This window comes from Cuculus canorus, chromosome 12, assembly GCF_017976375.1.
Source record: "Cuculus canorus isolate bCucCan1 chromosome 12, bCucCan1.pri, whole genome shotgun sequence".
NCBI classification, from domain to species: domain Eukaryota; kingdom Metazoa; phylum Chordata; class Aves; order Cuculiformes; family Cuculidae; genus Cuculus; species Cuculus canorus.
The window spans coordinates 636,766-659,151 of NC_071412.1; the positions used below are offsets into that span (position 1 = coordinate 636,766).

At 57.3% G+C, this 22,386-nt stretch overlaps 1 protein-coding gene across 2 annotated transcripts in view; it reads left to right on the forward strand.

Moving 5' to 3' along the window:
- Positions 1-241: 241 nt before the first annotated feature.
- RASGRF1 (Ras protein specific guanine nucleotide releasing factor 1) overlaps positions 242-22,386 on the forward strand; it is a 39,751-nt gene continuing 17,606 nt past the window's right edge. For both annotated transcript variants that reach the window (XM_054077964.1, XM_054077965.1), the window contains exons 1-10: positions 242-700; positions 11,576-11,682; positions 12,634-12,781; positions 15,862-15,954; positions 17,433-17,686; positions 18,215-18,294; positions 18,715-18,908; positions 19,404-19,513; positions 20,403-20,521; positions 21,019-21,179. In XM_054077964.1, the coding sequence (XP_053933939.1) occupies positions 425-700; positions 11,576-11,682; positions 12,634-12,781; positions 15,862-15,954; positions 17,433-17,686; positions 18,215-18,294; positions 18,715-18,908; positions 19,404-19,513; positions 20,403-20,521; positions 21,019-21,179 (1,542 nt within the window). In that variant the 5' untranslated portion in view covers positions 242-424. The remainder of the gene's footprint in view (positions 701-11,575; positions 11,683-12,633; positions 12,782-15,861; positions 15,955-17,432; positions 17,687-18,214; positions 18,295-18,714; positions 18,909-19,403; positions 19,514-20,402; positions 20,522-21,018; positions 21,180-22,386) is intronic.

A 22,386-nucleotide genomic window follows, 5' to 3' on the forward strand; every position in this document is an offset into this window, starting at 1 on the left:
CTCGGCCGGGCTCGGCTGCGGTTCGTCTGGGCTCGGCGGCGCTCGGCTGGGTTCGGCTGCACTCGGCTCGGTTCGGCTGCACTCGGCTGAGTTCGGCTGCACTCGGCTGGGCTCGGCCGCGCTCGGCTCGGTTCGGCTGCACTCGGCTGGGCTCGGCCGCGCTCGGCTGGGGACCCGCGCGGGCGGCTGGCGGTGCCGCCGGCATCACATGACTGTGTCGCCCGCGGGAGCGGCGGCTCCGGGACGCGGCGCTCCCCGGGCAGAGCCGCGGGGCGGGCAGCGCGGCGGGGCTCGGCCGCGCCATGAGGAGCCGCCGCCGGCCGCCCGCGGGCAGCGGCCGCCGCTGCTGACGGTGCCGCCGCGCCGCCGCTCGGCAGGGACCCGCGCCAGGACCATGTGAGGAGCCCCGGCGGAGCCCGGCACCATGCAGAAGGGGATGCGGCTCAACGACGGGCACGTCACCTACCTGGGGCTGCTGGCGAAGAAGGACGGCGCCAGGAAGGGCTACCTGAGCAAGCGGAGCTCCGACAACACAAAATGGCACACCAAGTGGTTCGCGCTGCTGCAGAACATGCTCTTCTACTTCGAGACCGACTCCAGCTCGCGGCCCTCCGGGCTCTACCTGCTCGAGGGCTGCGTCTGCGACCGGGCGCCCTCCCCCAAGCCGTCCCTCTCGGCCAAGGACTCCCTCGAGAAGCAGGTGGGCTTGGGGGGGGCGCGGGGGTCCCGTCCCAGCTCGCAGCTCCTGACCCCGGGGCTCCCGGGACCTGCTCCGCGCTGAGGGGGGATGCTGCTCGGGATGCTCCCAGTGCCGGGCTGAGGGGTAGAAGATGCTCCCAGTGCCCGGCTGAGGGGGAGAAGATGCTCCCAGTGCCCGGCTGAGGGGGAGAAGATGCTCCCAGTGCCGGGCTAGGGGGGAGAAGATGCTCCCAGTGCCCGGCTGAGGGGGAGAAGATGCTCCCAGTGCTGGGCTGAGGGGGAGAAGATGCTCCCAGTGCGCGGCTGAGGGGGAGAAGATGCTCCCAGTGCTGGGCTGAGGGGGAGAAGATGCTCCCAGTGCCCGGCTGGGAGGAGAAGATGCTCCCAGTGCCGGGCTGGGGGGGAAGAAAATGCTCCCAGTGCCGGGCTGAGGGGGAGAAGATGCTCGAGTGCCCGGCTGAGGGGGGAGAAGATGCTCCCAGTGCTGGGCTGAGGAGGAGAAGATGCTCCCAGTGCCCGGCTGAGGGGGAGAAGATGCTCCCAGTGCCGAGCCGGGGGGGAGAAGATGCTCCCAGTGCTGGGCTGGGAGGAGAAGATGCTCTCAGTGCCCGGCTGAGGGGGAGAAGATGCTCCCAGTGCCAGTCTGGGGGGAGAGAAGATGCTCCCAGTGCCGGTCTGGGGGGAGAGAAGATGCTCCCAGTGCATGGCTGGGGGCAGGAGAAGATGGGGGGGAGGGGGATGCTCCCCGGGGTCGCATTGCCGGGTCGGGGGACGATGGGGGGATGCTCCTGAGGGTCTCAGTACCGGCTGGGGGGAGGGGGATGCTCCCCGGATCGCAGTGCCGGGTCCAGTGGGAGCGGGGGAGATGCTCCCGGTGCTGGGCGGTGTGTGTGCTCCCGGGGTCGCAGTACCGGAGACGGGGGAGAGGGGATGCTCCCGGAGGTCGCAGTACCGGGAAGGGGGGGGGGAATTGCTCCTGGGGGTGGCAGTAGCAGTCCATCAACCACGCTGAGCCGCGCACCCCGGGGCAGCGGGTGCGTTGGTTTCTGGGGGTGTCGTGCTCTGCCCGGAGCTCCCACACCACCTCGGCTCCCATCGCGGCTAATTAGCCGTCGGTAATTAGCGTTGGGGCTGCGGCGAGGGGCGCCCCCCGGTGGAGCGCCCCGACCCACGGGTGTCCTGACCCCCTCCACGCCCCACGAGTGCCCTTGACCTCTCCCCGCACCCCACGCATGTCCTGACCCTCCCGCGCCCCACTACGTCCCGATCCCCTGCCCCACGTGTGTCCCAACCTACGTGTGTGTGAGCTCCCGCGCCCCACACATGTCCTGAGCCCACGCACCACGTGTGTCCCCGTGGCCCCCGCCCAGCAGTGGCCCCCATCGGGAATGACGGGGACATGGGGCTCTCGTGGGGCGCAGAAGGGCATGAGGCTCCCGTGGGGTTGCTCCATCCATGCTGGGGTGCAGCTGTTTGCCTTCAATGTTTGCTAGCTGGACGCAGCCCCCCTGTTTTCCCCCCAGGGTTTGTCACAGGTGTTGGGAGGCAAACCCAACCCCACGGCACGGGCAGCTGGGGTGATGGGTTACGGTGCTGAGCTCTGGAGGGGGTAGGATATGCAGCGCCTGGTGGGGCACAGGGCCTTGTTTTCACCAGGATTTCACCATGTTCCCACCCATGTGGTTCACAGTCCTGTCACCAACCCAGCTGGATGTGCCGCACATCCCCTCTGCGGGCAGTAGGGAACAGCGGAGCAGGGCCTCCCTGTGCTGCACGCGGGGCTGGGACGCGGCTGCAGTGATTCCCACAGATGCTGATGTATCCCGGCAGAACAGCACCAAACAGCAAACCCAGAATCCGGTTTCCCCCCTGGTTTCCCACGATGCTGGGGACTGGGCTGTAGGGATGGCGGCCCCTGATGACCCACCCGATGTGGGGTTCTCTCCCCTTGCTGTGCCTTGCCCGGGTGGGCAGGGTGACATCGAGCAGCACAGCATGTGATGCTGGCAACCTTGGGCTTGTATGGAGCTTGGGGTGCATCGGAGCAGCCACGCAGGGTTGGGGTTTGGGTGGGGTAGGGGGAGGAAGGGCTGGCTTCCAGCCTGGGAATGCAGATCCATCTGCCCATCGCTGACTTGGCTTCCAAAATCACCTCTGTTTGGAGAGGAGAGAAGACCGTTGCGGTTGCTTTTACCCCTCAGCCGCTGTGTGTGGAGTGCAGCTGCACATGTAGCAGGTGCCCGTGTCGCAGAGGGCAGCAGGAAGCCCCTCGCAGGGAGGAGCGGGGTGCTTTTCCCAGCACTGGAAGCCCAGGCTGGGTGCTTGTGGGAGGCACCATGTGTTTTGAGTCCAGCTCTGCAGGTCTTGCATAATTCGTGCCTAAGCCGGCTCCAGGGAGGTGGTGGGGAGCGCTGCCAGGAGACTGCAGGACAGACCCCATGGGACCCCCCCAAAGCAGGACTGGAGGGTAGGAGCCCCTTTGTTGCCTCTGCCTGAGCACAGCATGCTCAGCACCCCAAAAAGCCCTGAGCAGGCAGCACAGCCCCACGGCTCAGTGGCACATTGTCCCGCTCCCGGCAGGGATCATGGGAATATTGCCCCGTTTGGATCAAAACACTATTGTTTTGCAGCAGCTCTACCTGCTTGCAGCCCTGGCCCTTTTGCCAGAGCAGCCTCCTGGGTACCACAGGGTTGGTACAGCTGTGGGGAAGGGGCTGTGCAGGGGATGTCACGCTGCTCCCAGTTTGGTCAGGTAACAGCATAGTAAATGTTGTGCTCGTTCCTGGTTGCACTTAAATCAAGCTTGCTTACCAGGTCCTGGCTCCTTGTGTTTGTGCAGGAGGGATTTTCCAGCAGATAAACACTAAGGAGTAGGTGTCACAGCCCTGTTCCGTTTCAAAATGCACCTGGAAGGTTTCTCCTTGGTGCAAATGAGAGGCTGCTGTCGCGGCACAGTGAGATCCAGCCACACTGCGTACTGACCAGGCTGCTGGTCTGCACCGATTTACCAAGGTCTAGTTCCCTTGCTCCTAATTCTGTATAATTCATTAGGAGAGATGTAAATGGAAGTGCTCAAGCCCCACCGCTTTGCAGAGCGACGGATGGCACAGCAGATGAGACAGGCAGCGGCGTATTTCTGGTGCAGACCTGCAGCATGGGCTGTGCAGAGGCCGAGGGCGAGCGAGCGGCATGCAGAGCCGGCATGCTTCCAAAGGAAGGGATCCGGGCGCTCCATGCCAGAGAAAGCGTTTCCTTCCAGCTCACCTGGTGCTGAGTTGTGTTCAGCATCGCCTGATCTTCCTTTGGAAGGAAGGTGCTGAGGAAATTTCTAGCAGTGCCCATGGTCACCGTTAGTTGTTTTCTCCGGGTATTTATCTCTCCAGCTGTTTCAGCCGGAGATGAGGCCAGTGTTCCCTGAAGCAGGGGAGCTGCAGCTTTAGATCCCTTCTTCACTGGAGTGAAGGCTGAAAGGGTTCAAATTCTCCACAAAGGAGAAATTTTAAAAGGTGTGTCTCTCAAAACCCTCCTGAACTTCACGTTTCACTTTGGTGAGGGGTATTTGGCTGGGAATGCGGTGTATTTTTAGCATATGGTGCATATGGAAATAAAGGAGTGAAGTCATTTGAAAAGAGAGGATCTGGGCGCCTCTGCAAGTTTCTCTTCTTGTTTTGTTGGTTTTTTTCCTTCAAATAAGATTTTCTTCAGACCCCTTTGATGTGGAAGGTGTCCGATTGTTGGGTGGGCTCAGGCGGTGGCCCAGGGGAAGGATCTGCCAGGTCTGCTCGCTGCGGGAGGTCGATGTTTGGGCTGTACAGGGTGGTGGTGCCGGCAGCGCAACAGGCACGTGCTGGCTGGTGCCACGGTGAGATGGAGGGGTGAAGCCTCCTTTTTTCTGTTGCGGCATCTGGGCTGTGTTGTTCCCTGGGACATGCTGTCCCCAAGCGTGAGGATGGCTGGGATGTGCTTTCACATCTGCCCCTTGGTGGAAGGGGCCATGAGAGCCCCTCAGACAGGACAGGGTGGGCAAGACATGGGGTGTGGACATCCTGGCGGAGGAGCTGGGCAGGTGCGGAGATCCCGAGCTGATCTGTCCCCAAGCTCACAGCCGTGTGCTCAGGACCAGGAATGCCCCGCTGTGGGATGAGAGCTCTCCGTTGCCCGAGTCAGTCAGTGGGAGTCGTGGCTGGGTTTGCTCTGCGCATCCAGCCTTGAGTTGCATTTATGGACCCGTACCGCAGTGCCATGAGTTGTTCTTACCTGACAGCCCTCTGTGACTCCAATGAGAGCCAGCGTGATGCGAGTCAAGTGGTGGCACCGTGCAGAGCCCTTGACTTGAAACTCAGCAGCTCTCTGGAACTATGAGGCTTTCTTTTCCCACAAAGCCTGTGGACACAGAGCTTATCGGTAGAGATGCTCCTCCCCATCTCAGACACATTCACCAGGGATGGGTTTAACATTTATTATCTGTTCTCTCGGGGCAGGGAAGACTCAAGGAAGCATTTTGTATTGGGATGCAAAGCTGAGGACAGACGGCCAGTGGTGGGTGCACGTGGCTGGGGTCCCTCCGTGGGATGGGAAAAGGCTTGTGGAAACACTTCCCACAGGCACGTTGGGAAGGAATTTATCTTCCATCTCCCTGGGGTGTGTCCAGCCCTGATCATTTCCCTGCACAGGAAGGGATGGCAGAAGAAAGCCACGTGTCTTCTCACCGCTAGCAGCACAAAGAGTAGCAGGTGCCAAGCAGAGACAAAGCCCGGTCACCGAGGGCACCCTATCCAGTGCCACCCATCCCTGAGACACCAGGAAAGCTGGAGGAAAGCGAAGCTGAGGGATACGTGGGTGGGTGCTTCAGGGCTGCCTGCCCTCATGAAGCGTTGGGTACCTGCAGCAGCCGCAGCTCTGGCTCGCTGATGGAGCCATCCCTGGTGGCAGGAGAGCTCATGTGGCTCTTGGGATGCAGCAGCATGGGCCATGGGGCTCCTGCATGGGGTCTCGCCTGGGTAGAGCTCCCAGGGCCCCCAGAAAGCGCTGCTATGGGTGAGCCAGGGATAAACACAGTCCCGCTCCACTGGGGGACTGGACAGGTGCCCAGTGCTGGTTCCTCTGCAGAAGAGGCTGGGGATGGCCCTCCCAGAGCAGCCGGCCGTTTGCCTGAGGCTTCTCCTCCATCGTTTGATGCAAGTGCCTTTGCTGGGTGCTGCCATCCCAGCCCCTGTGATGATGGTGAGCAGTGTGTGTCCCTCCAGGACCTCCTGGCTGTTTCCAGCAATGGCCAGAGGAGCTGCAGATGGTGGGTTCCTCTCCTGGGCACCTTTGTTAAGTGCTCAGCTGTGTTATCTGGGCCACACGCTGTGCTCTAGGTGAAGGGGCAGCAGTGGCAGTGGAGCCACAAGCAGCTTTGGGCATGGTCCCTGATTGACGCAGGGATCAGAGCAGCATGCAGCTCCGGTGCCAGTGGCAGGAGGGGACAGAGCAGCTTCTCACTGGGGTAAGCAGGGCGTCTGTGGACACCCCACAGCCTGGGCACTCTCTGCTCTGCTCTGGGGGTGCAAGGCAACGGGGTGAGGATGTTCCTGTGCAGAGTGTGGGGCCCAGCACAAAGGCAGTGAAGCACAATCGGTGAGTGCCAGTCAGTACCCGGGGCTGCCTGGAGACAGCAAGCATCCCTGTGCCACGTGGGGATCCTGTGTTAGCGTCCAGCCACAGCCTCTCGTCCTCTAGGAGAGTTTAGGTTTGTCTTTGGGGCATCTGTCTGAGCGAGTGGCTGCCAGATTGATGTCATCCTGATGACACCCGGCTTCTCTGGCTTTGTCACAGCCTGGGAAACTGTTCCCACATTGGGCTCGTGGATCCAAATAAGACAGTTTTGGGGCAACGTGGCCTTCGTACAGGTGTCCTGTGAATAAAGGCACTAAAGTCATGGGAGGAATTGTTCCTCCAGCAGTATAAGCGATGTGAGCTGATGGGGATGCCGGGCAGGTTGCAGCTTGGAGCCACAGCTGAAGTTGTGCTCATTGCCATTGCCAAGGGCCAACTGTGGCACCAACTGGGCAAACTGGTGTTTGCAGTACTCGTGAACCAAGCAAGGTCCACTCACGCAAGCAATGTACTCATCCAGCGGTGGGGTTTTTAATGTTTACAAGTGTTTTTCCAGAAGGCCGAGATGCACTGTGATCGCTAGCTGCCTTTTGCACATCATCGTGGAGCCAAGTGTGCATCCCCAAGGCTGAGGACGGTGTCCAGGTGCGTGGGGCATCGTGTGTGCAGCAGGGAATACCTGCCTGTCAGTAAAGCCTTCCCAAGGTTTTCCACATCCAGAGTTAAGTTCAGCATCAGTGTCTCAGGTGCTGGAGCTCCAGCTTCCCAAGCCCGGAGCTGAGCAGCAGCCCGCTCTGGGCAGTGGGGATGTGGTTGGAGAAGCTGTTGGTTGTTGAGTGGTTGAGAAAATGTGAGTTTGTGCATCCAAACTCCAAGCTGAAGGAGTAAAATAGGTGTTGGAATATTTTGGTTGCCTAAGACTGGCAGTCTTTATGGCCTCACGTTGCAGCAGGGAGGTTAAGACTGGATATTAGGGAAAAATTCTTTACCAGAAGAGTGGTGAAGCACTGGCAGAGGCTGCCCAGGGCAGTGGAGGAGTCTCCATCCTTGGAGGGGTACAAAAAATGTGGAGATATAGCACTCTGGGACGTAGTTTAGTGGGCATAGTGGTGTTGGACTGAATGAGCTTAGAGGGCTTTTCCAACCTTAACAGTTCTATAAGATGCACCAGGGGAGGATTCGTTGGACATTAGGGAAAGGTTCTTCCCCCAGAGGGTGGTGGAGCACTGGAACAGCCCCCCAGGGAAGCAGTCACAGCACCAAGCCTGACGATATTCGAGAAGCATTTGGCCAAGATCCTCAGCCCCATGGTGTGAATGTCGGGGTTGTCCTGTGCAGGGATAGGAGGTGGACTCGATGATCCTTGTGGGGCCCTTCCAACTCGGGTTCTATGAGTCAATCGAGGTTGGTTTCTGATAAAGCAAAAACACTGAAAGCATTTTTACTCCTAAAACAAACAAACAAATCTGAAAAAGAAAGTGGAGTTAAAAAGTTGAGAAGGATAGTTTTCAGTATTATACTTTTTTTTAAAAAAAAAAAAGCATAGAGCACTTCTGATTACAAGATCTCTGGGGTTAAGCTAGAGTGAGTCCGGAGGAGGATACGAACACGATTCAAGGGCTGGAGTACCTCCCATATGAGGATAGGCTATGAGAGAGTTGGGGTTGTTCAGCCTGAAGAAGAGAAAGCTCCAGGGAGACCTTACAGCAGCTTCCAGCACTGGAAGGGGTTCCAAGGAAGCTGGAGAGGGGCTCTGGATCAAGGAGTGCAGGGATGGGATGAGGGGGGATGGTTTTCATCTGAAAGAGGGGAGATCGAGATGAGATCTTAGGAAGAAATGTTCTCCTGTGAGGGTGCAGCCTCCGGGGTTGTTTTCTTACTGTGAGCAAGGAAAGGAGCTGCCTGGCCATCACATCTCCTCCATCCCAGTCCCGAGTCCTGCTTTCCCAGAGCACACACTATGTAGGTCAAGGAAGCTAAAAGCTTCCTTGCTAGCTGTGGATTTTTAGATTCATCCATCCATTTTTAGACTCATCCATCCATCCAGAGCGGGGAAAAAAATCTCCTCCCTTGCCCTTTATGTCAGCTGCAATAACTGTCAGTTCCGTGAACAGGCGGCGCATCCCGCTCTGCCATGGGCAGATGGAGGGTGCGCGGGGAGCATCCCCACTGCAGAGGGACATCGGCCATGGGGTCCTGTGGGGGCACAATGGAACTGCTGGGTGGGGGAAAAGTGTGACAGTCACGGGCGTTATGGGAGGTGTTTGTGGCTCAGTACCCCTGCTCCCACGCCGGCCCCTTCAGCAGAGCTGGTCTGCAGGAACGGTGCTTGGCTGCATCTGTCATGGCATCCCAAGCGGTCTGGCAAGTTGTTGGGGCTGGAAAACACCCTGCTCTACATCTTTAAAACTTCAGGAATACATTGATTTTCTACATCATAGAATCATGGAATGGTTTGGGTTGGAAGGGGCCACAAAGCCCATCCATTCCCACCCTCTGCCATGGGCACGGACACCTCCCACTGGATCAGGAGGCTCTAAGCTCCATCCAACCTGGCCTGGAACACCTCCAGGGATGGGGCAGCCACCACTGCTCTGGGCAACCTGGGCCAGGGCCTCCCTGCCCTCACAGGAAAATGTTTCTTTCTATGGTCTCATCTCAGTCTCCAGGCTGGCGAGCGGCTGGTTCCATCCATGGGTCTATCCCATGTCTGTCCCGCTGCCCAACTGGGGCCGCGCTGCCGCCGACCTCGTCCCCAGGCTGAGTCGGTAGAGGCTGTTTTCTGAAATGCTGCCTGGCTGTTGAGTTCAATGTGCCACTGTGATAGCAGAGAAGTATCGTAATTTAAGCAGAGATAAAAGGTGGTGGGAGTTTTATTATTCAAATATAAAATAACTTCCTTCTTGCACGGGCGCTGTGCTTCCTGGCTGCTGCGTGGGGATAGATCAGAATGACACGGGAGCTGCAGGAACACGCTTTTTATTGTATGTGGAGCAGAGTTGGGACCGAACTGTCCTGGCCACAGCCCTGCAGCAGCTGCTGGAGCTGCCCCAGCTGCAGTGGGAAGCTTTCAGCCCCACATCATCCAGCTCCACTGCTGGCGGCATTGGAAGTGCCATTTGCAAAGCCTTTAGGAGTCCCCAGGTTTCAGTAAGCAGAGCAGGAGCTGCCTGACAAAACCTTTTGATGCTGATGTATTGGGTGGTGCCTCGATGGACGGTGGGCGATGCAGGACACTGCCCTGGTCATTGCACTGATCCTTGCCCTGGTCCCTGCTGCAGGCTCTGCCACCCCTTGTTTGAAAATCCAGCAAGTCCTGAACTGCGTGGGGTGCTGCTTTTCCAGTAGGCCCTGGTTAAGATCAGGATGCTCCAACCCAGTGTGGTGCCCGGTCCTGCCAGGGCTCTGAGCAGGTGCACTTGCCCGCAGGAGGAGTTAGGGTGCTGCATCGTCCCCCAGGGACCCACAGTGCCCAGGAAGGGCAGCACAGGGACTTTGTCCTGTACCCTCTTGCCGGGCAGGGACTGGTTTTAGGGCCACAGGCATCTCCTGTCTTTCTGGTCCCGTGGAACTTGGTGGAGTTTGGGGTGTGAATGCAGGCACAGCATTGTGTTGGTTTGTCCCCGTGGCACTGGGAGCTCGTGGGGATACCGGGGCTGGGAAAATGCTTCCCACTGCTGGTATCCCTGGGGCTGGGCAGTGCCCTGGTATTGCTGGTGATATCGGTGATGTTCCTGAGCTTGGTGTGCAAGGGTGAGGACTTCGATCCTTGCAGAAGTGGCGAGCTCTTTAGAGCACTGTTTGCCGGGGAAGGGGTATCAGAGATGGGCGTAAAGCAGAGGCGCAGAACCACTGCAGCTTCAGAGACTTGACAGGTTCTGGGGAATTTTCTCTTGGAGATGTCTCGTCGCCAATTTAAGCCTTTGGGCCTTAAGTCAAGGAGAAGGAAGAAGGGTGAGAAAAGCAAAGGGCTGAGGAGCTGCTCAGCTCCAGATGGGCCCACAGACAAAGGTGAGCCAGCAGTCCCGCTGTCCCAAGCTCTTGCCAGCCTGGCTGTGATGGGATAGGGATGCAGTGGGAGAGGGGTAATGGAATGTTTTACTATGGAGAAGGCTCTGTAGGGAGAAGACCTGTCTGCAGGATCAGCAGTGACAGGATATTGCCCCTAAAGGATCCCTGACAGAGGTGAAGGAGAGGGATCTTCCCAGGGCTGCACCACCGTGTTGTTTCCCCCCAAGGGTGAATGAGCTGTTTCTGTGGGAGGCTCTGGCATGGCCCCAGGGTGCTGTGGGGACCCTGGGCTCCCCTTCCTCTCTGCAGGACCCAGGCAGGCTCAGCTAGCTCAGACCATGTTTCTCAGGCTGCCACCCTGCGAGACATAAGCCCTCAGCAGGCATGGTGGTGGGTGTCTCCCTGTCCTTGCTGCCTGTCCCGGCAGGGTCAGCACTGTGGGTGGGTGTCTGTCTGTCCGTGCTGCTCCAGGCTAGGTTCGGTTTGGTTTTTTGCCACGATACCTTTTATTCAGATTTTCTTAAACCTAACAGAGGAGGAGATAATGCTGTGATGAGCTTTTTTCTCTTTGGTTTCATTCTAGCCCAGTTATTCCGGGCCGTATCTGGCATTGCAGCATGGTACCTGTTTCCTAGGAGACCACGGGAAGGCACCGGAGCAGCACAAGCCCCAGCCGGCGCACAATTAGCACAACTACTGTAAATGTCAAGGGAGGCTAAATATAGCGCTGGGCCCAGGCTCGTACACCGGTGCCCGGCCCAGCCTCGAGCCCCGCGAGCACATGGGGCTGGGGCTGTGCTCAGCGCCGAGCCCCGGGCAGCAGCGGGGATTTGCTTTGGTGCCCGTTGCCCGTGCCGCAGGGATGCGGGCAGCCGGGCGCAGTAAATGCGCTTGCTCAGCCGCCCCGTTCCCTGTGTTGTCTCCACCTGGAGCCTCCCAGCCCTGCGTGGGTTTAGGTTGATCTGAAGCCTGGTGCCTGTGCAGCAGGGTTTCCCCTCTCGCCCCGGCCTCGCCGCAGGAGCAGCTTTTCCCTGAGCGCTGAGGGCCGTGTCCTGGCCCTGCTCCTGGGGCTTCAAAGTGCTTTCATAGAATTATAGAATTGTACTTTGGGCTGGAAGAGACCTTTGCAGCTCATCCAGTCCAACCCTCCTGCAGGAGCAGGAATGGCTTTAACCACATCAGGTCATCTATTTTTAAATGAACCAACCCGTGGTTGATCATGAAGTGCTTTTCTAACGACCTCCTCACCCTCTGTTTGCTCCCGCAGCATTACTTTACCGTTAATTTTAACCATGAGAACCAGAAGACCCTGGAGCTGAGGACTGAGGATGCCAAGGACTGCGACGAGTGGGTGGCAGCCATAGCTCATGCCAGGTATCACCCTGCGACGGCACAGACGTGTGAACGGAGGGTGTTGGAGGTGAAGCCGTGCCCAAGGGTGGCTGCGGGCTGGGAGCTGTTGAGCTGGGTGCAGAGTAGGGCACCTTTGGCCTCCCAGTGCCGGGGAGCTTTGTGCTGCACAGGAGGCTGCACTCGGGCACGTCCCCATCCTCACCCCAGTCCCCGTCCCCATCGTGTGTAGGGCAGCCTCCGCCGCTGGCGCTGCCTCTCCCAGCCCCGTGCCAGAGGGACACCTGATCCCTGACCGGGTTCAAAGCCCTTCAAGAAGGGTTTCCTCTGGAATAGCAACAATGATCAGAAGGAGATTTTTCCAAGCTCTCATGTCTGTGCCATGGGAATGCCAGCGCAGCCTGCTTGCCAGGCCCAGGGAGAGCGGTTAGGAGCCGGCACGGGTGCAGGAGGGTGCCGGGCTGGCAGTGAGAAGGGGAGGAGATGAGTATTGTATGCTGGAGATGGAGGAAATATCACTTGCTGAGGCACCCTAATGAGAGAAGATGGTCATGAGAGCCAGTGCCATAAGTGTCCTCCTTCCCATTAAGCTTACAGGGTGGCATAAGTGGGAAAGGTTTGGCCATGGCATTTATTGGGTTTTTTTAAAGTCTCCTACCATTTGCTAAAAACCTATGTTGTCTTTTCTGCTTGTGCTTTCCTGGGCAACCCCAACTCTCTCCAAATCTGAGTTCTCCCCTCCCAGTTGGTCAATTCTGAGTAGCAGCATCCCAGACTGCGAGAATCATCTCCCTGTTTGTTCACCCTGCGCATACTCCAAGCTGGAGGGGCAAGGACAGTGCGTGGGCAGCTGGGAAGGAGAATCCTTTCCCAAAAACCCGCAGTGTGCAGACACCTAATTCTGTGTGAATGTCCCGGGGACTGTGGCAGCGGGTCCGGGGGAGGAGAGGGGCTCACGGCCGTCTCTGCCTGCAGCTACAGGAACCTGGCGACAGAGCACGAGGCGCTGATGCAGAAGTACCTCCATCTCCTGCAGATTGTGGAAACGGAGAAGACTGTTGCCAAGCAACTCCGCCAGCAGATCGAGGACGGGGAGATTGAGATCGAGCGCTTGAAGGCCGAGGTGAAGAGCCTGGCGTCACCCCGCCGACGTGCTCCCTGGGGCGACCCATGGGCTCTGGGTGGGATCAGAGGGAGTTACACCCAGCGTATTTATACTTAATGCCATCAGGCTGGCCCCGTCTTGCAGAGAGGGCCAAGGGCGTCACCTTGGCTGGGGGATTTTCTTGCTGGAGCTGTGCACCACCCTGGCACAGTCCATGTGTGGGCCTGGCATGGTTCCTGGCCCTGGGACACTGCTGCAGCTGGAAAGAGTTCGCGCCAGCAACGAGCACTGGGGACCAGCTGGCAAGCTGGTCCCTTGGGTTCAGGAGTGGGTTTTGGGGAAGGGGTGGAGAATTCTTATCCTACCATTTCACCTTCCTTATTTTCGTTCTGGATACTTTGATTAGAGCCAGTGATGCCTCGATTAGGCAGTAGCATCTGCCAGTCGCTGCAAAGCCTGAGGAGTGACCGAAAAAGGGAAGAGGTGTCTGTGGCCTCAGGAGGGAACCTTGTGCCAGGTGCCAGCTGCAGCATCCTGATAACCTAGTGTGCGTGCGAATTCATTGCACGAAGCTGGAAACAAAGCGAACACTTTGCTAAGAAGGGAGCATCTCTTCAGTGAGAGCAGCCTCTACAACCTGTTGCCTGTAGCTTCTCCCAGAAGCTAGCTCAGCCGTTTGCTGCTCAGCGCTTTGCTGGGCTGTAGGAGGGGTGACACGGCACGGGTTACAGCAGACAGAGCAGCAGAGAGCAAAAGTGGCTCAGCAGGTGGTGCCAAGGGACGCTGGTGGCTCTGAGGCACCCAGTGGTGGATGCTCACAGGCATGGGTCTGCCCTGCCCTGTCTGGCCCTGCAAGTCCCTCGCTGTTTGTTGGACTGCGGCGTTGACCCAGAGTCCAAATCTCGAGATTGCTACGAAGGAGGCAGTTGGAGAGAGGCAAGGACAGGAGTGGGTTGGCATCTCCCTATGGGAGTGTTTTCCTTTATATTTTTAAGTTTTGAGTTGAAATATGATCAGTGGCAATCCCAGCCATGAGTCAGGGCAGCAATGCACTGAGGTCTGCTGTTAGTCCTGGGGGACTGGGGACTCACAAATCTGTGCCAGGAGCAGTTTCAGCTCTACTGAATTGGTGCTCTCTGACAGAGCAAGATCAGCCCTCAAGCTGCTCCAGCCAAGGCCCATGGCACCTGCTCAGCGAGGGGGTTTCTCCTGGGGCCCCAGTCTGATACTGGCTGGAAGCATCCCGGGTCCAGTCCAGCCTCTGGGCCAGGGTGAGCTCTGCATCATCACCCGATGATGCTTCCAGTCGGGAGGGTGGGAGATGTGTTAAGAACCCTGAAATCCGCTAAGGGGCAGGGATCAGAGATGCGTGGCAGAGCCGCAGCCCCGTCCCCTATGCCCAAGGGCTTTTGATTTTACCTGGTGCTGGATTTTGGTTTTTTTACTCTTCCACATGCTTTGAAGCAGAGATCAAATAATCATCTTCCACTTTAATGTGCAAATGTTGCTCACTCGATTTCAAAAAATAAGAAACCAAAGAACACCACGACACAGGCAACCCCGCTCAGAGGGTGCTGGCTGAGATGCACGGGGAATGGATTCAGTGCTCTCAAAGACTTGCGTGCAGGGGATGTTTGATGCCTTGAAATCCCATGGGAGGGTATGGGGAGAGGGAAGGGTCTCTGAAGTCTCTTCTAAAATCTATTCCTATGGAATAAGTGGGGTGAAACCACTAGAGCCGTGTAGGAGCTGAATCGGTGCCCATGAGCCCACGACAGCTTTCTCAGGTGTGTTGGTGCTGCTGCAGTGCTGGGGCGATGGTGCTGGGAGGGCGGGGATGGTGGGGATGCTGGGAGAGCAGGGATGCTGGGATGCCCTGGGAGCGTGGGTGCCTCCAGCCAAGCCGTGGTCAGCGTGCAGGGGCAGCATGACAGCAAGGCAGCAGCAAACCCCGTTCTGTCAAAATGCCGCTTCACTGAGCAGAGCCTGTGGGATCAGGGCTGGCCCCAGCCCTCCCTCCTGCTGCCTGGCAGTGGGATGGGGATGTTTTCTGGGAAGGTGCCTCTGTGTTGGATACTGGGAGAATCAGGGCTCTTTGGGACAGCTCAGTGCAGAGAGGTGTCTGTTGGGGTTCCTTCAGACACGGTGACCAAGTTGACCCGCAGCATTTTTAGCTTCTTATGGCATGAAAACACACAGCTCTTCGTTAGTTTGGATTTTGCAGAAGTCATCTCCTCTTCGCAGGCTGTGACCATGCAGCAGTGGCAGCTCTGCCCCATCTGCCCCCCTGGCAGCTGCCTCTTTTCCTCTGGTTTCCCTCCTGACAGTCCAGATACCAAAAACCCAACACGCACACGGTATGCATTGTGGTTCCTGCGGCTGTCACGTCCTGGTGTTGACGAGAAGCAGGGTCTGTAGCTGAAAAAGAGCTCAGCTCCTTTCTCTCCAAAACATTTTGGGAAGCGTTCTTGGAGAGCTGTTTTCTTGTTTTTATTATTTTCTATAAAATCCAAATTCAAATAATATTTTCCCTGATTTTCAGTTTCTGAACAGTGTGTTTTCCCATTTCCTGCCCTTTCCTGTAGTTTCTAAGTAGCAGCAGCAGAAGGGGCAGGAGCTGAGCGATGAGCAGAGGGGTGACAAAAAGCACAGGTGGGGAGCCGTCAAAATTCACTACTTCAAGCTAACGAGATTTGATCCAGTTTGTGCTGAGAAGCTGTGACTGGAGGAGAGTTTGTCCCTGTCTGCACACTTCAGAGTGCGAATGACTTGAGAGATTTTTGCCGTTCTCTCTCCCAACTAATTTTTTTAATGACTCACCCATGAGGGCTTTCTTAGGGAGCAGGAATGCCGTCGGTGTTGGGTGCCCGGTGGGATGTCCAGGTCCCTCTCTCTGCAGTGTGTTCAGTGGGTGCTGGGGATGCCAGGATGTATTGGCACTCTGGTGGCTTCTTCATCTGTGTTGTCCACCCATCTCCCACTATGGCAGAGTCGGCACGATGTGTTCCTGTCTCTGTAACTAAGCTGAAGGCACGTGCCGGCCCTCGGCTTGGAGTGTGCCATGACAGCACAGCTGCTCACCCACCCTGTGCCCACAGATCGCCTCTCTGCTCAAGGACCACGAGCGCATCCAGGCCGGTCAGAGCAGCGCGCCCAGCGACGATGACAGCGACATCAAGAAAATCAAGAAGGTGGGTGTGGGAGCTGTGCTCGGTGCCGGAGCAGCCGGCGTGGCCTGCGGATCTCTCTGAGGAGCTGCCTCTGCTCCAATGTGTTTTGGAAAGCTGGGAACGCCTCTGGTGGTTGTGTTTGCTCCCTGGGGCTCTCCCCACTTTCCTCGGGTGAGCAATGCATCCCTGCCTGTGTGGCTCACGCACAAACAGTGCTTCTTGCATCTTGCTCCTCCCATGGCCGTGGTTACGTCTTGTCTTTTTGCAAAGCTCAAGCTACACGCAGCTCCGTCGCTGCGGGGAGAGCAGACCCACAAGGTGATCTGTAACAAGCCCATCCTGCAGGTGATTCCCAGCAAATGCAGAGGTGCCTCGGCCTCCCCATAGTGCTCCAGAGGGGACCAGCACTGTCACCACTCAGAGAGCAGTTCCTGCCCTTGCTCAACCCCTGGGAAAGCCTCTGCCACCCCCGAGTGCCCACTGCTCTGCACAGGGCATGTGGGGTTGGACCCCATGGGCCTGGGGCGCTGGGCAGCAGCCGGAGCCCTGGGCACAGACCGGGATGTGCTGCAGATGCTCCTGTACGTGAGGAAGGGTTGGAAGCTTCTCTGTATGTCTCAGTGCATCTCTGTGTGTCTGGGGGCACAGATGGGTGTTGGCTCTGGGGGGCTTTGGTGTCCTGGTGCACTGGGCAACTGGTGGTTACTGGGCAGTTTGGGAGTCTCCGTACCCTTGCTGTCCTGCTGGTAGGGAAGTTCCCAGCATCGTGGCTCTGCCAGGGGAATACAGGAGTTATCGCGGGATCCTTGCTTCTTGGAGGAGTCTTCTATACATCTCTATAAAAGCGAAATGGGGAATTGTCTCTAAAGTGCAGTTAAATCAGCACAGGAAGGACATGGACCTGTTGGAGAGAGTCTAGGGGAGGCCACGAAGACAATCCGAGGGCTGGAGCACCTCCTGTACGAGGACAGGCTGGGAGCGTTGAGGTTGTTCAGCCTGGAGAAGAGAAGGCTGCAAGAATAACTTAGAGCAGCTTCCAGTACAGAAAGGGGCTCCAGGAAAGCTGGGAAGGGGCTCCTGACCAGGATGTGCAGGGATAGGATGAGGGGAACCGTTTTTGTCTGGAAAAGGGGAGATTGAGATGAGATCTTAGGGAGAAATATTTTCTTGTGAGGGTGGGGAGGCCCTGGAACAGGAGGCTGTCCCATCCCTGGAGGTGTTCAAGGCCAGGTTGGATGGGGCTCAGAGCCCCTGATCCAGTGGGAGGTGTCTCTGCCCATGGCAGGGGATGGGACTGGATGGCCTTTGAAGTCCCTTCCAACCCAAACCATCCCATGATTCTATGAAATGAGTTATTATTCATTTCCCAGCCGGGAGGGCTCACAGCACCCATCCCAGGCACCATTGTGCCAGGGAAGCCTCATAGCACACCCACGGCCCCTGTACCATGCGCAGAGCTCCCGCCCCGCACGCTAACATGGCTGCGGCTCCCTCGGCAGGTGCAGAGCTTCCTTCGGGGCTGGCTGTGCCGGAGGAAGTGGAAGACGATCATCCAGGACTACATCAGGTCCCCCCATGCCGACAGCATGCGCAAAAGGAACCAAGTTGTCTTCAGCATGCTGGAGGCGGAGGCTGAGTACGTCCAGCAGCTCCACATCCTCGTCAACAACTTCCTGCGGCCGCTGCGGATGGCCGCCAGCTCCAAGAAACCTCCCATCACGCACGACGATGTCAGCAGCATCTTCCTCAACAGGTGTGTACCATCCCCAGCTTCAAGGCCTGTTGTGACAGGACAAGTAGTAATGGTTTTAAACTTAAGGGAAGGTGGATTTAGATTGGATATGAGGAAGAAATTTTTCACACTGAGGGTGATGAGGTCGTGTCGTGGTTGCCTGGGGAGGTGTTGCAGGCCTCATCCCAGGAAACACTCAAGGCCAGGTTGGATGAGGCTCTGAGCAACATGATCTGGTTAAAGATGTCCCTGCTTCTGCAGGGGACTTGGACTGGATGACCTGTAAGGATCACTTCCAACCCAAAGCATTCCGTGACTCCATGATTCTATGACTTCTGAGGGAGCTTCAGGTTCCTTGGTTCCTCCCTCTCTTCCTTTGTCTACCGTTCCATGCATGGTGCCAGGGACCCTCTCAGTGCCCCACCTTGTGCAGCCACCTCTGAAGCCATTCCGAGGGCTCCCCTCTGCCCCTCTGGTGGTGATTTTGTCTAATTACTCCTTATCTGCCACTTGTTCGTCTGTCTTTTCTCCCTTTGGTTTGTTTTTCAGTGAAACAATCATGTTTTTGCACCAAATCTTTTACCAAGGCCTGAAGGCAAGGATATCCAGCTGGCCCACGCTCGTGCTGGGTGAGTGCCTGTCGCCTCCTCGCTATGTTTCCTTCCCGCTTGCCGGCAGAGCCGAGCCCACCCTCTTCCTCCAAGGGCAACCTTGCAGGCGCTGTGCTAACGGGCGGCGCAATGCATCACTTGCATCACTTGTTTGTGCCGGTCGCGGAAGCGAAGACCTGAGCAGAAATAAACAGAGAAACCCAATTCCTGCATTGCTGGCTCTGCCGGGCGGTGGAACAGGAGGGCTGGGCATGCAGGGAGAGCTGATGCTGAAGGGCGTTGCTGTGGCTGATGAGACCCTCAGTTGGCTCTAAACCCAAACTGGGCAGGCTTGGGGCTGGCACAAGCGCCGTGAGGCCCCACGGGGTGAGAGGGTGGTGGGGCAGGGGCTGTGCCAGGACCAGCGCACCCACCTCCCCGACGCTTCTCTGCTTGCAGCCGATCTGTTTGACATCCTGCTGCCCATGCTGAACATCTACCAGGAGTTTGTGAGGAACCACCAGTACAGCCTGCAGATCCTGGCGCACTGCAAGCAGAACCGGGACTTTGACAAGCTGCTGAAGCACTACGAGGCCAAGCCCGACTGCGAGGAGAGAACCTTGGAGACCTTCTTGACCTACCCCATGTTTCAGGTGACCACTGGTGCCGGAATCAGCCCCTGGGATTCCATCTCAGCACTGGTGGGGTGGGATGGGCTGAGCGCCACAGCAGGCATTGGGTGATGGGAGGCAGAGCCTTGGTGAAGTTCACCTGACCTGGACTCCATGTGGTCCCACTCTACTCCTGGGACCTGTTCAGGCTATTGCTGGGCTTGTTGGTGCTGTGGGAAGGCTTTGGGTAGAGCTGCCAGCTTCCCAGCTACCTTGTGCTGCTGGAGCACGGATGAGAGTCCTGTGCAAAACCTCACGCTGTTCTCCTTCTTCGTTAAATTCTGGCACAAGATGCTTTGAGGCTTTCATAAACTCCCAGATTAGAGGGTCTGAGCCATGCTGTCGTCACCTGTGGTGTCCCCAGCCATGGTGGCTCGAGGAGCAACGTGGGTTGGGCACCTACAGCACTCTGTGCCCCCTCCAGCTCTTCTGCACTGTGCCACAGCTAATTCCCCACTCTGTTCTGTTGTGCCACAGATCCCCAGGTACATCCTGACACTGCACGAGTTGCTGGCTCACACTCCGCACGAGCACGTGGAGAGGAACAGCCTGGATTATGCCAAGTCTAAACTGGAAGAGCTGTCCAGGTCAGAGTCCACCCCTGCCCATCCCGGTGGCCGGGGCCGAGGGGCTGAAGGCCACTCTTGCCTCAGGGCGGCTCGTGCTGGTGGAGGGGCTCTTGGGCAGGGTGCGGGCAGGCAGGGAGAGGCGCTGGGGTGGGCAGACCCTGGCCCACAGGCCCCGCAGAGGGTGCAGTGCAAGTGGGACCAGGCTGGCCTGGGTGTTCCTACAGCACCCACAGGGTGAAACCGGTGGAGGTGATGATGGAGGGGCTGTGCTGGGGTGGGATGCAGGCAAAGCTCAGTCCTTGATTCACTCAGAGCCTGTTGGTTCTCCCTGACAAGGACAAAAGCCTTTGTTGGTACAGGGAGATGGGCTGGGGCGCGCAGCTCGCAGAGGTGCTGTGGGTGCGTGGGGTGCTCGCCCTGGTACCCCTGGCTGCCCACACACCCTGCTGGCTGCTGGGGCGCAGCCCTACCCCAAAGGAGCCTGTGCCAGTTTGGTCCTGCCTGCCCATCACCCTCGTCCTCTGCATTTCGAAGGCTGAGATGCTCAAGTGCTGTCTCTTGTAAAGAGTTTCCAAGCCTTTTCCTGTTCCTCGAGGTGCAGGGACATATGAGGGGGCTGCTGACAGGGAGATCTGTCTGCCCTAAATCCGAATGTGGGGTTTTCTGAGCAAGAAGTGCTTGTGTTTCAATATTTAGAAGTCTGGAGGTGCAGCCCAGGCGGATGCATAGGTCACCTTCTGCGCTCCCGACTCCATCTGTGTGGATGCAGATGGCTGCAGGGATTCACCTGATGTTCCTTTGGTTTGGGCTTACCTGGAGCAGCCCCTGTCGTGTGTCTCTAGGGATCCGCTCGGAAAACTCACGTGGATCTCATCCACGCTCTGGTTTTCCCTTCATCCTCCTTCAGGATAATGCACGATGAAGTCAGTGAGACTGAAAATATCCGAAAAAACCTGGCGATTGAGAGGATGATTATCGAGGGCTGTGAAATTCTTCTGGACACCAGCCAGACCTTTGTCAGGCAAGGTACGGTGTTTGTGCCGACATCCCTCCCCTCCATGGTTAATGCAGAGCCTGAGGCTCCCATTTCTGGTCCCTCCATGTGTGCTCTCTGGTGAGCTGTGAAATACAAAAATACAGCTTGTTTCCAACCTGTCTCCCCGCGAAAGCACTTCACTTCCCGGCAGTTTCAGCATGGCATCTTATTACATCCTGGAGCAGAATGGGCAACTTGGCTCTCATTAATTTCCCACCACCTGGGAAGCAGCAGGACCCATCCTGATGTCCTGGGCGCACTCAGTCCTGGAAGACCATCCATGCTGTGGGTGCAGGGGTGGTCCTGGGGGCCATGGCTGGTGCCCCCCAGCCTCTGTGCCCCCATAACCCGTAGGGCTGGTGGCTCATTGGGCTGATCCCAGCCCTCGTGCCTGAGGATGCTCTTGGCACTGCCCTTCTCCTGGGCACCATGTCCTGCAAAGCTTTCCTGGGTGCCTACGCCGTGGCTGTGTCTCTCCCCTTCGCAGGGTCCCTCATCCAAGTGCCGATGTCAGAGAAAGGGAAGATCACGCGGGGGCGGCTGGGCTCCCTCTCGCTGAAGAAGGAGGGTGAACGGCAATGCTTCCTCTTCTCCAAGCACTTGATCATCTGCACCAGGGGCTCCGGAGGCAAACTGCATCTGACCAAGGTGCGGAACGGGCGCTGCCAGGCTTGGAGGTGCTGGGGCTCGTGCACAGGGATGGGGCGGAGGCTGGTGTGGCTGTCTGGGCTCTCCCATTGACACGGGGGTCAAGATCATGGAACAGTTGCCATACAAGAAATGATTAAATAGTCAGAGGTGCACAGAATCGTGAGGGAATAGTTGTGAGACTCTCTGCTGGTTTTCGTAGCACAGGAACTAAGGACACCAAAGCCACAGGTTTAAAACCAGAGAGTGATGCTTTTTCTCCCATGCCCTGTTAAATGTTGAAGTTAATTGCCAGGGATTTTTGGGGTTAGAGATGAACTGGACCCATGCCTGGAGGCTGGATCCATCAAGACCTATGGAAGTGTGAAGGACCTTGAGTTCAGGGATTTCCTGTCATCACGGCTGGGAGCTGCAGGGGAAGGAAGAAAGGAGTTGTTCATGGAGGCAAGGAGAAGGAAAAGTAGCCAGAAGTATGATTTTTGAGACCTACAGCTCTGCAGGTCTTCCAGGTCTTCCAACATTGTCTGCCTTAGGGACCCTCCCTGGCTGCAGCCTGCTGGGGATGCCGAGTGGGCAGCAGGTGGGCAATAGGATTTGTTTCATGTGGTTAGTGATGTGCAGAGCTCTGAGTCATGGGCGAAGATGTAAAACTGCAAGTTCTTGATGAAAGGAGTGACTTGCAGCGGAAACCTTGGCTATCTATTGAGCGAGAAACTGAAATTACAGCCTAGGTTTGTGCCTAACGTTCACAGGCTCCTTCAGCCCTACTCATGCTTTTGTTGGGGGAAGTTTTACAGGTAATTGAGCAAGAATTGTACAGAAATTGCTCATTACTGGCATTAAATTATCTGTTTGAAAAATTACAGTCCCTGGCAAAGAGCTGATAATTACAACAGGGTTTGGGGAAATTCAATTTAAAGCTCATATTCAATAATTGATAAACAAATTAGTTGATTGGTTATACAAGGAAAACGGCGATACCCCAGCAGTCAGGAACTGCCTTTTTCCCAACAAAACCAGATGTGCTGGCTGTGAGCTGTGTGTGCGCATCTTTGGCAGCATCGCCTCGTCCCTGTGAGCTGTGTGTGCACCCACAGTGGCATCACCCCGATCCCCAGGGCTTGAGACGTGGGGCAGGGGACCAGAGCCGGGGTCCCAGGCAGCTGCCAGCCCCCTGGGAGTGAACCCTTTCACTGATCCCCAACTC